At 45.8% G+C, this 16382-nt stretch overlaps 1 protein-coding gene across 1 annotated transcript in view; it reads left to right on the plus strand.

Moving 5' to 3' along the window:
• QPCTL (glutaminyl-peptide cyclotransferase like) overlaps positions 1 to 15836 on the plus strand; it is a 687611-nt gene extending 671775 nt beyond the window's left edge. Inside the window, exon 7 of the mRNA XM_085625556.1 lies at positions 15149 to 15836. Coding sequence (XP_085481682.1) covers positions 15149 to 15294 — 146 coding nt within the window. The 3' untranslated portion in view covers positions 15295 to 15836. The remainder of the gene's footprint in view (positions 1 to 15148) is intronic.
• The last annotated feature ends 546 nt before the right edge of the window (positions 15837 to 16382 follow it).

Raw genomic sequence — 16382 nt, forward strand, 5'->3', positions numbered from 1 at the left:
GCAGACACTACTGGGTAGAATGCATGGGGCACAACCTGCTCTTTGGACACCAACCGGGAGCTGACAGCAGTTACACTGGCTCCTGTGTCCCTCAGAGACTCTATGGCCATTGATGGTTACCCACTGCCTGTATTTTTTAGTGTTATCAGGCAGTGCAGGCTTAGGAACCATTTCAAAGTCTCCTAGTGAGACAAGGATCAACTCTACGGGGTCCCACCCACCGGGGGAACCCATCTCCTCCTCCCCCAGGGCTACACTAGCAAGCTGGCGGGGCGGTGCACGGGGTGGTGCAGGAGTATCCTTTTGGGGACACTGGGGGTCAAAGTATCTGTGGCCCACCTGGCCACATTTAAAACAAGTAGGGGGCCTCCTTGGAACAGGATTACCTGTTGGAGGCACGGGCTTCTTATCCGGGGGAGGCTGGGATACCACTGCCTGGTTCCCTTGGGAATTATCTTGGGGCCCTCGGTGGAACTCCCTTGGTTTACCCCTGTCCCCCCCACCTCTCTGCTGGGGACCCTGCCCACCTTTGGCGAAGTCTCCCACTGGACCCTTGCGAACCCGGGTGCTCACCCAGCGGTCCGCCTCCTCAGCAAGCTTCCTAGGGTTAGTCAGCTTGCAATCTATCAGATGCTGGCGTAGCTCAGGAAAACAGTTACTAGAAAAATGCTCCCATGCAATCAAGTCATACAGTTGCTCAAAAGTTCCTACTTTGCTGCCTTTTACCCAGCGCTCCATTGCTCTGCCAAAAAAAGACACATATTCTACCCACGTGGTACCCTCTTTCTTCTTGCAAGTTCTAAATCTCTGCCTGTACATTTCAGGGGTCAAACCATAGCGGGTAATCAAAGCTTCCTTCATGTGGGCATAAATCATTCTACTTTCTGGGGGTAGGTCCAACAAGGTATCCCTCCCCTCACTCACAAAGCGCCCCGACAACCCCGCTCCCCAATCCTTCTCAGGGACCCGGTGGGACACCATAGCTAATTCATAAGCGGCAAACCATTGCCCAATATCCTCACTTTTATGAAAATCCTTAATAACCTCTTTAGGTATATACACTCTACTCTCATTATGCACTACCGGTATGCTGCCACCAGAGGGGGAGATCTCAATACTCTTGGCCTTAATCTCCAACTCCCTCAAAATGTTCTCATGTTCAAATTTCATCTTCATTATCTCAACTTCCAACTTCTTATTCTCTAGGTCTCTCTGACCATCCAATTTAAGCTTAGCCATCTCCATATTATGCCGCCTATCTCTCTCCCTGTCCTCCATCTCTTCTGGAGTCAGGCCCCTTGAGGACACACTAGTGCCCGGGCTGGAAACTGCTTTATCCCCTACCAAATCTATAATTTCGTCCTGCCGCTCTCCTGCATCCTCTCCTCCCTCCACAGGCTCTTCTACATTCTTTGGGGCATCCCTGGCTTCTAACCAGGCCTTCAGCGCCATGTAATACTCTTCCCTTTTAGTGAGACCTGTGATAGGGACTGTTAAGCGTTTGCAAAAATATTTGAGCTGCTTGGCATTGTAGGTGTCTAATTTCTCTTCTTCCCAGGAGAGATCCTCAGAGGCATTGGATCTGGGCTTGGCCATTGTAATAATAACTGGCAATATCGATCAAAAATAGAATCAAAAATCTCAAAAACGTACGTGGTTGTGTTATGGTCTGCACTCACTAGTAGTGTACACTATAATTACTGTATGCAATCATAAATGCAAGTCCAGATCCTCACCGCTGACCACCAATGTTAGAAATGGGGGTCTCTAGTTGGCAATGGCTGGCCACTGTCCAAGTAGGGACCCTTCTTCCTAAGTCAGAGTAAGCAGCCTACACCCTTTGACAACCCCTGCTCAACCCTGTGGTAACGTAGCACGAGCAGCTAGGCTTATCTCAGAGGCAGTGTGTGAATCATTTATGACCATACACAGTAATATAAGGAGGAACACTACAAATGGACACCACTCAAGTAGTTATGAAAAATAGGTATTTTTATATAGACTTAATCACAAGACCAATAACAGTAAAAATCCACAATACTATAAAAATATAATTACTTTAGAAATGCTGCAAGGAAAAATAGTTCAGGATGCACAAAATGATGTTTAGTTCAAGGCAGGGGTCTCTGCGACCCTTTTACTCACAAAGTATCTGGTTCCTGGAGCAAAGCAACAAATGTCGCTAAGGCGTTGTAGCGTTAAACTTCCTCACACTAACCAGCGATGCGTTGAATCCTTACCGCAAGGGAGGATGGTGCGCTGGGTTGCGGGCAGGACAAAGCGACAACTTCCTCACGCTAAGCCGGTGATGCGATGAAATCCTTGCCGCGAAGGGAGGATGATGCACCGAGCCTGTTCCGTGTGCGATCTTGCTGCGTTGACAAAGATGGCGCTCCGCGAGGAAGCGACGATCCGGATTCGATGCGGGGAAAATGACGAACGCTCGGCGTCCGCGCTGCGATGATCCTGTTGCGATGATTTCAGATAGCGGGCGTTTTCAGGCCCGCAGACAGGTGCTGCGACGATCTTCGGATAGCGGGCATTTTCAGGCCCGCAGACAGGTGCTGCGACGATCTTCGGGGTTAGCGAGAGCTCGGCGACAGCGGAGCGGCGATTTTTCTCACGCTCACCAGCTGCAGCGGCTCGCTAACGGAGGTTAGCGACGATTTTCAGCGCTCTCTTCTCAACAGTAGAAATAGAGGTCCTGGAACACACAGGAGCCTCACCTGCAGATAGTAATCCTCGCTGGGAGGAAACAGGAGGCTGATGGTGAAGTCTGATGTGCCTGAGACTCCAGCAGGAGGCTAGCTCTCTCCTAGCCCTTGGGTAGTTGCTGTAGCAAAAGAAATAAAAGTCCAATCAAAGTTCCTTTCCTCTTCTTGAAGTCCAGTAGTAACAGCTGCAGGCCAGTCCCAGAAACAGCACACAAGGCACAAGGACAGTCCTTCTCTTGCAGATTCCTGTAGCCACACGGACAGAGGTTCTTCTTGTTATCCAGGAGCAATACCAATTGTAGGGGTTTGTGCACAAATATTTATACCCCCAAAGTCTTTGTTCTTAGGGGTCCCAAGCCTCTGAACCCAGCCAGAACCAGTTTTGCCCAGCCCTGGAGCACTTTGTTGATCAGGCTGCATCCTTCCTTTCAGAAAGAGGGGGTCTGCCTCAGACGCACAGTGGGAGGTGGAGCCAGCTTTCACCTTGCCAGGCACAGCCCTATTCAAGTGCAGGAGCTACCCCTCCCCTCACACCTAGGCAGGTCGCTCTATTCAACCCAGGTCTGACTCAGCCTGCCCTGTCCCTCCAAAACCAGACAGCCAATACCCATAATAGCAGAGCAACTGGAAGGCTTAGGCAAGAAAGTACCTATACTCTAAAAGTGGTAGTTTCAAACACAGAATATAAAAATAACCTTCCCTAAAAGATGTATTTTAATATTCTGAGCTCAGGCATACTAGATTCGTTTTTCTACCATGTTCTGTGGGTCAGTTAGGACTATAGGATGTAATAGCCCAGACCTCCCATTCTGGCCTATGGAGAACAGGTAGCCTTACAGTAGTGAAAAAACGAAATTGGGTGTAATTCACTACTAGGACATGCTACATACAACAGGGCATGTCCTACCTTACACATACAATGCGCCCTATCATAAGGGGGGCTTACATGATGCCAAGGGAAGGTTTAGGGGCTGGGAAGCGGGTGCACTTCATAGCCAAGATGGCAGTTCTGGACTGCACGCAGACACTGCAGTGGCAGGTCTGAGACACACTTTACAAGCTGCTTCCGTGGGTGGCACAAACCAGTGCTGCAGGCCCACCAGCAGCATTCGGTTTACCAGCCATGGGCACACACCGGCCACGCTACTAGGGACTAACAGGTAAACTGAATAAGCCAATCATGGATGTACCAATTCATATGTCATCTTTACAAAGGGAGCATTCGCGCTGTGGCACTGAATGGCAGCGGCACAGCGCCCAGAGCATCTATAACCAGCAAAAACAGAGGAGACACAGCGAAAAAAGGAAGGGAGACTCACGCCAATGGTGCCAGGTCTAACAGAGAGGAAAAAGAGAAAAGGAACAAGTATTAGCGGGAAAAATAACAGAACAAGCATGAATAAACACAATGCTATGCGAAAACCAAAAACCAAGCATACAATCAAGTAAACTGCACTGCGTGTCCTATTAACGTCCAGCGGGTCTACACCTGTGGGGCCATCACATCCGGAATGCCGAGGCCCTGTGATAGAGAGGAATTGAGGGTTGTGGGGAGCAGGACCTACAAAGAGTTCAGGACATTGACAATGGCAAAGATCAGAGGGTGGGTGACAATGACGTGAAAGAGAGGCTGCAAGCAGGCCTGCTCCAATGCCTACAAGCTGAGTGGAAGAGCAATTGAAGAAGAGACAGTACACACTATTTCAGCACTAGGCGAGACAATGCACCGACGGGATTGGGGAGAAATGCAGTCATATGAATCACACCCCCATAGGTTGTATGCTTGGGGGGGGGGGGGGGGGGGGGGGCGGAGTGTAGTTTTTTGTGACATCTGTGAATTGTGTGACCAAGTGGAGCATAACATAGCATGGTATTCTGCAGGAGGGAAGGTGGAGGGGGAAGTGCATGTTTATTTTTGCCGATCTAAAAATGGGCTGGCTCGAATATCAAACATTTAATAATGAACTACAATGAACAAATGAGTCAGAGTTGGAGAAAAGTGACCCCATCAATAAACATGCAGTCTACTATACTTAGTTTTCATTCCGGGGAAATTCTGAGGGATCAATATTTGCATCCAATACATCAGCCATCAGACTCGGGCATGCTCCGCTTTAGTGGTGAGTGGGATTTGTTGCGCCCTCTGTCCTGTGTGTGTTCTACCACCACTTTTAATATCTTCTCCCTATCACGTTACATGCAATGATTTTTAGGTCTCGCCTTGCTATCGCGTAAGCAATCGCAAAGCGAGACTATAGGGGCTTTTAAAAGTGCTCCCAAAAAGCGGATTGCATGGCTAGCACGCGCACAATCACGCACATCGTGCCGCCATGCAATCCGCCTTTTGGGAGCACTTCACAGGGTCCGCTCCCCCGCCCCCAAGCGCGCACGCGCCACGCTCCTCCGGGCTTGTCTTGTTTTTTTTAACTTTAAACGCGAGGCGCGCGTGCGGCCAATGCTTGTTTTTTTTCCCTTCGTGTTGTTGTCGGTTTCAAGTCCATGGAAACAACAAACCAGTAACTCAAGCTGCCGGTGGAATGGCACTTAACGGGTTAAACCCGGGAGCCATGTGATTGCTGTCAAACGTCTGGAAGTAACTTAAGAAGAAATTCATGAACTAAATCAGCCCGGTTTTCTGAAACGGATTCTGTCTGTTCCTTGGTGAGTTGACTATATATCTATCTCCTCTCCCTTATTTTCCCAGCGCGAGAGGTGACTTCACAATCGGGTTTCCTGGTCTGTATGTATTTTGAAGTGAGACATTTTTTTATGTGGTTATTTGTTGTATGTACACAGCACCTTTGCATCGCGTTCAGGCTCATGTCCGATTATTTTTTTAAATTACTGTTTGCTTGTGATTCCACGTCGTCAGGGGTATATCATGGGTACAGCTTTGGACTTTAACTTGCTGATGCATTTTGGGAGTTACAGTCTCGGTTCACTTCAACTGAATCTGTTGCAGTAAAATATTCGATTGCACCGGACTGTGAAATCAAGTAGACGACTGCAAACGTCATGCCTTAATAATATTTAGTAATGAATCTACACAAAATCGAGCGCAGGTTGTTCAATGTGGGTGAACGAAGCGTTGTTTTGCTCTTTGCATTCTGGTACTTGTACAGTGCCTGCACTAGGACTGCAGTAGTAGAGGTACTCACTATTCGGAATAATTGAAAAATACCGGCACCTGACTTCCCCCCCCCCTCCCCTCCCCCCCCCATGCAAAGTATGTAATTCACTGCTTTTAACAGGAATTTCACAGCTACAACTTCCAGAACGCAAAAACGGAGCAGGCTTAAATGAGCAACATATAGATACCATAGGACAACCGAAGTTCTACGAATAAAGATGGTGAAAAGTAAAATGAAAATACCTACGACGTAATGGTGCTTTCGTTTCGTAAGCCCCCCCTCCACCCCTTGTGCGATCTATACATTCTAATGTAATATCGTCAAACTATTTCCAGATGAATAAAAGTACATCAAAGATCAGGGCCTGGTTAGCCACAGTGTAACAGCGTCCGTTTTGTGTAGTCACCTGCCTTAAAAAAACAAGCATTTGCAATGCAATAGGTCTCGCATTTACGAGAGTTTGAGCTATTGACTCAAGCTATTACAGGCACCACGCATCGGGCAGGGCATATGCTCGATCTTTTCTTTTCCAACATACCAAACACAACAGCCTCCTCTCCGCTACCGCTGCTCTGGACGGACCACTACCTAACTACCATGACCATCTCAATCCCCACCCAATCTCAGAGCACTGGAAAGCGATCCTATGTGCGGAGAAAATGGGACAATCTAACAGCGGACAAATTATGCCCAGCACTTCGCGCGACCCCCATACCCCTTACCTCAGATGCTAATTCCGATGCGGCTTCTCTGAACTTGTGGATAAGCAAAACAGTGGATTCTATAGCGCCGGCCAGTATTGCCACATCACGAAGAGAATCTCCCTCTGCACCGTGGTTCACCCCTGAACTCAAGGCCGAAAAAAGTAAATGTAAAAGACTGGAACGCCTTTGGCGAGATAACTACTGCGACGCTGCCAAATCTAGCTATAAAAAAGCCCTTCATGCTCTACATTTATCTATTAAAAAAGCCAAGAAAAACTTCTTTGAGGCCTTCATCCTACAATCAAGCAAAGAAGTATTCAAGATTGTTCAATCCTTTTTCAAGCCCAGAGCTATCGAGACGGATATCATCCCTTCAGTAAATCTCTGCGAATCCATTTCAGACTTCTTTGATACCAAAATTTTAAAAGTCTATGACACTTTTACGGACCCTGAGCCGACATTAATGGATGAGCTAAGAGTCTCTGAGTGCCTTATTACCCCTTTAAATCAATTTCAGCCTATTACCCTCTCTGAAGCAGTAAAAGAATTACAAAAATGTAAATCGGGAGGACCGGACGATCCCTGCCCACCTAAACTGTGGAAACTAATGTCGGAAGCAATTGCAGTTCCCCTCCTACACATATGGAACACGTCCATTGCTACGGGCACGTTTCCGGACTGTTGGAAACAGGCCACACTCCTCCCGCTGAAAAAAAAACCCCAAGGCGCACCGGATGATCTGAACAATCTCCGACCCATCTCTCTCCTTGCAGCCCCCGGCAAAATGCTTGAAAAAATAATCCAGCGGCAGCTTAACAAATTTATTGAAGACAGCGGCGCCCTACATGAAACTCAGTCGGGCTTTAGGGCCGGCTTCAGCACCGAGACGGCCTTCATTGAGGTTGCCGAGTCTATCAGGTGGTCCTTAGATTCAGGGGCATCAGCTATGCTGGTGCTCCTGGATTTATCAGCTGCTTTTGATACTGTAGATCACAGCAGATTGCTGACCCGACTTAAGGACATAGGTATTGGAGACAAAGCTCTCAATTGGCTACTCTCCTACCTCACTAATCGCTCCCAGAAAGTGGCCTTGGGCCCCTTCTCTTCTGGACCAAAAAATCTCTGGTGTGGCGTCCCACGAGGGTCGGCACTCAGCCCCCTGCTGTTTAATGTATATTTGGCCCCACTCTTCACCTTGATTGCCAAATGGGGGGTCAAGGCAATATCCTACGCGGACGACACGCAATTAGTCTTCCCATACACAGACACGTCCGAGGCAGCATTTAGCAAAATCAGGGGCTGTCTGCAAGACGTGGCCAAGTGGATGAACACAAACAAACTTAAAATGAACGCGAGCAAAACGGAGGTGCTATTCTTTGGTAACCCCAAACATCCCCCTCCGGATCTGTGGTGGCCAACGGAAATGGGCCCTGCCCCATCTCCCAGCCCCCATGCAAAAAATCTAGGAGTAAAATGGGATGAGAAGTTGTCTTTCTTGCCGCATATACAACAGCTCACCACGGGCTGCCTGCATAAACTCAAAAATTTGCGGAAATTTCTGCCTTTGCTACCACTCGAGTGCCGGAAAACGGTTGTTCACGCAACAATCACCTCTCGACTCGATTACTCTAATGGCCTCTATCTTGGTCTACCTAAATATGCGGTGCAACGCTTACAAATCGTGCAGAATGCGGCTGCGAGATTAATAAAACGGGTCCCTTTTAGGCAGCATATCTCTCCGCATCTGCACGAGCTGCACTGGCTACCAGTGGCAAGCAGAATTAAGTTCAAAGTGCTAACCCTGGCTTTCAGAGCGCTAAAAGGCACATGTCCAAATTATCTGAAACTCCGACTTCCTCGCTACCACCAAAAACGTGAGCTACGCTCAAACTCCCTACTCAAGCTAACTGTACCGCACATAAGGAAAGCGAGACTTGGAGGCAGATCCTTCTCGGCCGGCACGGCGAAACTTTGGAATACCCTGCCTCCTGCCATCCAATCCGCTACTTCAGAAGCAAGTTTTAGGAAACTCCTAAAAACCTGGCTTTTTACGCAATAATCCTGCCCCCCTTCCTGACTACTTACTCTTGTTGTGGGACTCGCTAGCGCCGGGACACCTCCCCAGAGGTAGCTGTTCGCGCTCAATAAATTTCTGTATTATTATTATTATTATTATTATTATTGGCATTGTAAATGACAATGCCTTTTATTTATGTGTTGATTTTTAAAGCATAAATAAAAGGCATTTAACAATGCCCATAGCCTAAACTCTCGCAAATGCAAGACCTATTGCATTGCAAATGCTTGTTGTCCTTGTACTGGGGCCCTCATGGATGTGTTTAAGAGCTCCTCTAGACGATACGGTCCCCCACCACAGCAGAGTTCAAGAGCGCACTGGGAAGTGTTCATGGCCCTTTCATTTAGTCCATCCAAAAAGGCCTGCAGTTCCCCTGGATCAAAAAAGTTTTGGGATTTGCCATCCATGGTGATCCACATGCATGCCGGCTTGAAGAGGCCGAACTTGATGTCCAATTTGCAGAGGAGAGGCCGGAGGGAGAGGAAAGCCATTCCCTGATCACTTGTCTTTGGAAATCTCTGCTGCCACCTGAATCTTGTGACCATCAAAGTCAGGGCCTGTGAGCCCTTGCCGCTGTCAGGATCTGAGTTATCTGCTCGTGCTGAAGAAAGCAGGCAATAATAGGTCTCGGATGAGATGAGGCCTGCAATGATCTTATTCTATGCGCTCTTTGCATCTCAAGCAGGGTTGAAAAGGCAATCCCAAGGAGGGTTGGCAAGAAGTTGCGAAGAAGCCTCCGGCATCTGCGCCTTCTGCTTTCTCAGGGATCCTGAAGAAGCATATGCTATCCCTGCTGCTTCAATCCTCAAGGTCCACAGTTTCATTGTGCAAATCGCAAAGTTCCAGGTCCTTGTCTGGCAGAAGCTTGACCCTGGCTTCGAGAGATGACAAGCGGCGGTCCAGCGTCTACACCTTGTCATGGAAACGAGAGATCTCAACTCAGATGGGCTTTGTTTCGGTGGTGAGGTTTATCATTTTCGCGTCCATCGTCTCTAACCTTTGACCCTTTGAAGTTACCTCTTTGAGGATCAGGTCCATTGTGGTCTCGGAAGACCCTTGCGGAGGAGACGAATGTTTAGTTTGGTAGACCACCTCTGTGATGAGCAGTTGCCTTGTCAGTTTCCCGAATGCCATCCTGGGCCGGTGTGAAGTTGTTCCTTGTCAACGGGCAATATTCAGGTTAAAAGTATTTTCCCCATGTAATATTAATCTGCTGTTACTAGGACCTGTCACCCTTTAACCTGAGTTGATGGGACAGTAGCCAGTTTCACTCAGAATGAGTACACTTTGGATCAAAGCTCCCCCAAACAAACAAAAAAAATCTCAAACCAAGTTAGAGAAACAGAGTACATTTTAATACATAAAATAACACCAAAACGACTAAAATCCAATAAGTGGAACCAGAGTTATGAATTTTTTAAGTTTAAGGTTAAAAATAGCACCAAAAAGCATTAAGAGCTAACGGAGGTCATCTGCTTGCTTTTGACTGGTACCTAGGTGCAAGTTTAGGCTGACCACGATGTAGTGCAGTTCGGATACAGAAACCAGGTTTGACCCAGTCGCAAGTTGTACCTTCGGATTTAGTCTCGGAGATGGAAGTCAAAAGTCTGTACCGGGGCAAGGCAGCAAGCTGTAGCCAAAGAGGGTTCCACGTTGTCGGATAGCCGCAGGATGAGGTCTTGGTGAAGCCGTTGATTTTTGGTGGGAAAGCTCCAAGCAGAAGAACTTTACATTTCGCTCCCTGAGAACCAACTGGATATTTCTCGCGCCTGTGCCAGGGGAAGATTTCTACCTTCACACGAAGTCACTTTTTGGAGCTCAGAATCTTCAAGTGGAGTAAGGTTGCAGGCTGTAGCCAAAGAGGGCTCCACAAGACTGAAATCCTTCTCCACGAGGTCCTGCAGAATCCGGTTTGCTGCTGCAGAAAAGCTCTGAGAGGGAGCAACATGCATCTTTAGCCCAGCACCTTGGTCCAATCGGCTGGGCAAGTTGGTCCTGGCCCTAAGGTTCAAATTCCCAGGTTTCAGGATTTATTTGGAAGTGCACACTTTGACACCAGCCAAGGGTCCAGGACCTTGGGATCAGCACTCGGGGGTCAATACTCAATCCAGGAGAGGCAAGGGTCCAGGGCAGGTCCAGTTGGAAGTGGTCAGCTGGGGAATTTCAGGAAAAGCCTCTTGTAGCGTGTCATAGCCCTCCTGTAGTTGAAGCAGATGGCCAGCCTTGTGGCTCTTGGAGTCCACTTCTTTGCCCTGGGTACAAGAGGAAGAGCTGGTCTGGCCTTATTGGCTCTTCTCAGGTGATAGACAACAAGTCCAGTGTTTTTTTAGGTCTCGGCTAGCGAAAGCAGCGCGCATGCGATGCTCTCGTCATACGATAGCTTCTTGAATTCAATACAGATTCCAAAGCTCTCGGAGGTGTAGTTGAAGCCCCACCCATCTTTTTGATTGGTTTGCGTCATCTTGCATGCAAAACGCTGGCTTCCGATTGTAAAGGAGGCTTCTTAGTCCCTCCTTGTTGCCGCCTTGTCTCCTTTTGGCCCCGCCCACCGGTATTGGATCGTTTACCGGTGGCGTGACATTCTCTCCTTCATTAATCCCCACGCACTTTTTTCTTCTCACTTGGCATTGGCAAAGTCAGCCGCGTGTTTATTTTAACATCGTGCATTCACTTAAATTGAAAGTGCAATGTGAAAATAAACACGCGGCTGCCTTTGCGGTACCGCGCTTGTTCTAACATACAGACAATAAAGACGGCAGGTGAGCGGAGGCGCCGATTTTCATTGCAAAGGCCAGCCCTGGCTGCAAAGTTCGAGAAATGGGGTTCTACAGTTATCAAGATTATCAGGCACCGGTAAAATTTGGTGCAGATAAAGTGTAAATATATTAAAGAGTTGTACCTCTGTGGATGAAATCCAACGAAGCGAGTGCAGTCTGGCGCATTATTACTGCCGGCGGTTCCCATTGCGCTATCGGTGCTCATCTGCGTGAAATGCGCTCTACCAGCTGCTATGTGGAGATTTCATGTTTTCTCCATCTGTCCCGCTCATTTCACGCCTCCGGGGACTCTCGAGGGATGCAGAGCACTTGGATTTTGTAATACATGCGGACTACACGCCCAGCGAGTTCTCGCGGCCTTTCCTGCACCGGAGCGTGCGTGGCAGCAGGTAAACGATGACGTAGCATGGGGCGGGATTTGAGGGTTAGAAGTCGTGGTTAAGGAAAGGGTTAATAATGCACATCTGACTGGCAGATTTTCACATTGCCTTGTGCACACCGATCTTACAAATACTGGGAAATGCATTTTAATCTGTATACATCACACTTTCTTTTGAGGTGTGTGGATCAGAGTGTAGAGTTAGATTTTAAAATTAAGGTTTAGGTACAATTAAGGTACTGCTGCTGTGTCCTCAACGTATTCTGACTCATGAATGATGAAACTGCCTTGTTTTTCTTCTCTGTAAATGTATTTAATAGTCACTCCAAGCTGGTTGACGTTTGTTTTGTGTAAAATGCAGTAGATAAAGTTCCACGGTTTCCCCGATTGATAGCTACTTAAATACCGATGAGGCGTGCTGCCCATGAAACACCATTTCTTCATAAACATGATTTGCGTTATTTATTTTGGTAGTACATAAAGCTTCAATTAGAGTATAAATATCAAGGTGTGTACTAACAGCTCACTTTGAGTCAAAATGCCGGATTGTCTGTATAGCTCCTGATCTGTGGAACAATAAATATTACATCTCACAGGGCACTGTTACTTGTGCTGTGCGCGCTACGGGGCCTGTTTCACAAACAATTTGTGAATCTGCACCCGCAGTTTTGCACCGTATGTGTACAGATTTACTAAGTATTGGGATTTAAAAATGTTTTCAAGAATGCTTCTGTAAAATCCATCATCGTTTCCAAGAGTACTCCTGGAAAAGTTTTGTAATTTCCCAATTGCAGTTATGCAGTTGCTGTTCTGCATGTAGTACCGTCTCTAGTGATCAGCCGTGCATGTGGAAGGGTATTAATGTTAATGAAATTTCCCATTTAGTTATTTTTAATTGCCCATCAGCAACATATGTTGTGGCCCGTGAAGAAATCTCTTAGGCAATCACTGTTCTTGTTTTTTGAATGTTTTTTAATCCCATTTTACTCAGGAAGTTAATAAGTCGTCAACAGTTTCAAGTATTTTAGATTGCGTAGGGGTTTGTGACAACCGAAAAACTTACGAAACTTTTCGTGTTCACAAACTGTGCGAGACATGCTTGCCTCGAACCCCCTTGCTGATGGGAGAAAATGTCAACTTGCATAAAGTTACGCCATACTGCGGTAATGTTACCAATGTAGAAATTATCTTGAGTGTGAATTTACAACTGTAAATCAAGCCATTTGCCTATGTAAATTGAATTTACAGGTGCAATTGATTTGTGAAAATATGGCCATGTAGATTCAGAGCAGTAGTTATGCTGAACTCGGTGTCTATTTAAGCGATTGGTGAGTCTGCTATGTGAGCAGGACGTCGGGTATTGTTTCGAGTGAACCTGGCAGTGTCTGATAAAACAGTAAAGACAGATAATTCAAGATTAGAAGCAGATGAAAACAAGCATTGAAAATGCAATAGGTCTTGCCTTTTATTAAGTTAAAGCCATTTGCTTTGCTGTACAACACCATTAGCAAAGCAAATGGCTTTAAAATAATCAAAGGTGAGACCTACTGCATTTTCAATGCTTGTTTGTTCTTCCATAAGTCCAGATAATGTTCTGAGGAGGGTACTGTGGGTGCTACATTTATTCCTGCCACCAACCTGTGGGTGGGATTGACTACTGGCCCCTCCCTAGCCAGTGAAGTAAAAATTCCTGGGAAACCTTACCCACTTTTGCAGCCCTTTGTGTGTGTCCTACTGAAAACAATCCCACAGTGCCCCCCTCTGCCGAAAATGAGGCAGAATCATTCTTCCTCTGTGCAGAGTTTTTGTGCCAACCCTAGAAGTGTGGCCAGGGAAATGAAACCTTCCCCTATGGTCAGTCTAAACCAGTTCCGGTAGAAGCTCTTCCCCCACTGAGCCTGGTGCCTTACTGCCTGGAGGGGCAAAATAAAGGGGCAGGTCTAGGTATTAGCTACATCTGCCTGTTACAGGATAGACGTTTATGAAGTAAATTAAGTTCCTTGGCACAGCCCAGATTATCAGCCTGCCAGAGAAACAGAACACCTCCCCACACCCAAGCCCTTTGTCTCAGCTCTGGGAGCAAGTTCAAACCTCATCAAAGGCACTATTCAGCTCCTGGGTGACAATCGGAAGCTCTTACAAACGGGCGTCTAGAGACTTCAGGCAGGTAACAGGTAATTTTCTAGAAGTACCTGTTCTAAAATTTTTATTACAAATGACTTTACCAGTGAATTTAGCTTTTAATACATATTTTAAAAAGTCACAACATTAACTTTATTGCTGTTTCCCAGGTTGAGATAGCATTATCAAATGTAATATTGTACCCCTATGCTTGCCGTTAGGACAGCCAACACTGCTACAGTCTAAATAGCCTTTAGGGCTTTTTCACTGTAAGGACATTTTTAACATTAAACCTTCACATGTCCTACTTTTAAATACCATGCACCTTGACTTATGAGCAGTTAGACCTACTCAGGGATGACTTATTAACATTCACAAAGAAGGTGTAGTCCTGTCAAAAAGGTTTATTTTGACTGGTCGAATTTGCAGTCAAAACTTTCACACCAGGCTACGGGTGGCAGGTCTGCATCCGTGGTTACGCTGTCACTATAGTGGATGGCATAAAAATGCTGCAGTCCACTTAAGGCATAACCAGGACCTGTAAGTTAAACGTCTCAGCACCATATACTAGGGACTTATAGGTAAGTTAAATATGCCAATCAGGTGTATGTCAATGTCAAATCATGTTGAGAGGGGCAACATTGGTGCTTTACCTCCGTAGTGGGGGTAAAGTGCACAGAGTTCTACAGCTAGCAAAAACAGTCAAGGCAAACATCTGGGGTGATACCACACAAAAGATGGTCATTTCCAACAGTTTGCGTCAGCTGAGGAACCTATGAAAATATTACTTTGCTTAAACAGCAACGGAGATCATAACTTACAGCTGGATTTCAGTGATTTTCTTAAAGCAAATAAAACGCATGAACATGTGCATCTCATGCACAAAAAATAAAACATGCACTTTGTTAAAAATGTGGCCTGGGTATGCTAACTGAAACAAACCTATAATAGATATTAGTTTTGTAACATAAAAAAAAATATTCACGTTTAATATCTGATTTCCAGGAGATGATACATTGCACAACCAATAAAACGTGTTGCACATGGTTATTTGTTTATCTTTCTGCTCGTTCATGGCAGTACTGATAATTGTTTACCATTTAAGACTTGTAATTTTAAAATAGCTATAAAATTGATCACCGATTATTAGAAACTGCAAAAATGATAGAATGTCTTCACAATTTATTTCTAGAACATTTTTCACTCTGTTTGTTTAATTCCATGTGATTTGTTTTCTCTTATTAGGTGTCCCAATTCTCCACCTTATTGCTACACCCTTCCCGCACGTATGGCATACCATGGATGATACTGAGGAAAATCTCCACCCTCCCACCGTGGAAAATCTATGTCGTATCCTCACAGTCTTTGTAGCAGAATATCTGCGGATTTGAGTTTCTTTAAAATCCCTATTTTCTCGCCCAATGACTCCCTGTTGACTGCGTAGTGAGCATGATTGATGCCAGCAGAAATAAAAGCTAGCTTTGAAAGTGGGAGTCAGACCTTTAAAGTATCAGTTGTGATTTTGCAGCTAAGAAAATGTAATTGAGGTGGACCTTCTATTACTCAAGAATTACTCCAGTGCAGTCAAGCAGCTTACTGGTGATGCTCAGAGAAGTGTGTTGGTGGGAAAGCATTACTTTTACCCAGAATAATAGTCTAATAAAATCAACCCTGCATTATTGAACTTGTTTCAGATGGCAAACACCATCAGATGTTGGATTAAGAAACATACTGGTTTTACTTGTATTCCAAACCAAGTGGAAACAGTTGGTGTGTAAATAAGGCAATCATACTATCTCTACCTATTCAATGCTCCAGCTAATGACTTGCTTCAGTTTACACATTGGTGCCCCTCCCACTGAACGGACATCCTGAAATTCACTATTATGCAATCTTTCAAATGTTGAAATAAACATGTACATGTTGTCTTAAACTCTGGCAGTGTTAGTTTTGATGGGGTACTTGGGCTGATCATGAATGTTGTGGGGAAAGCTGATGACTTAAAAATACTTGAAATTGAAAATGTATTTTGATAATAGAACGGTACAGAAAGGAGACTGGCGTTCTGCATTTACTTGATCTAATGTAATAAAGGAGTTAAAATTGCAAGATCACTTAATCCTGCTAGAATGTTGATTGGTTATAGCTGTAAAGATGTTTTAATGGCAGTATGAGGTAGTCTTTCACAGTGTAATTGTTCTAATCCCACTGACGTAATCGCTCGTGGTGGGATTACAGCAACCAGAAGGGAATACTATTCAGTAGTTGCTAGCCTGGATCATGTTTTGAAACCACAACATCAAAGACTTTGTGATGAACACCAAAGTTACTTTCTAATGGATACTCGATTGTGGAAATGTACCTTTTTAGGGGTACACTGGTGCAGGGTCACCCTTTTGTCCACGGGTTCAAAGACCAACAAAATAGAGATCGGCACTGGAGTTGTAATAAATAACAAGTTTGTTAATCACTCATGAGT

This window comes from Triturus cristatus, chromosome 9 (genome assembly GCF_964204655.1).
Source record: "Triturus cristatus chromosome 9, aTriCri1.1, whole genome shotgun sequence".
Classification (NCBI taxonomy): domain Eukaryota; kingdom Metazoa; phylum Chordata; class Amphibia; order Caudata; family Salamandridae; genus Triturus; species Triturus cristatus.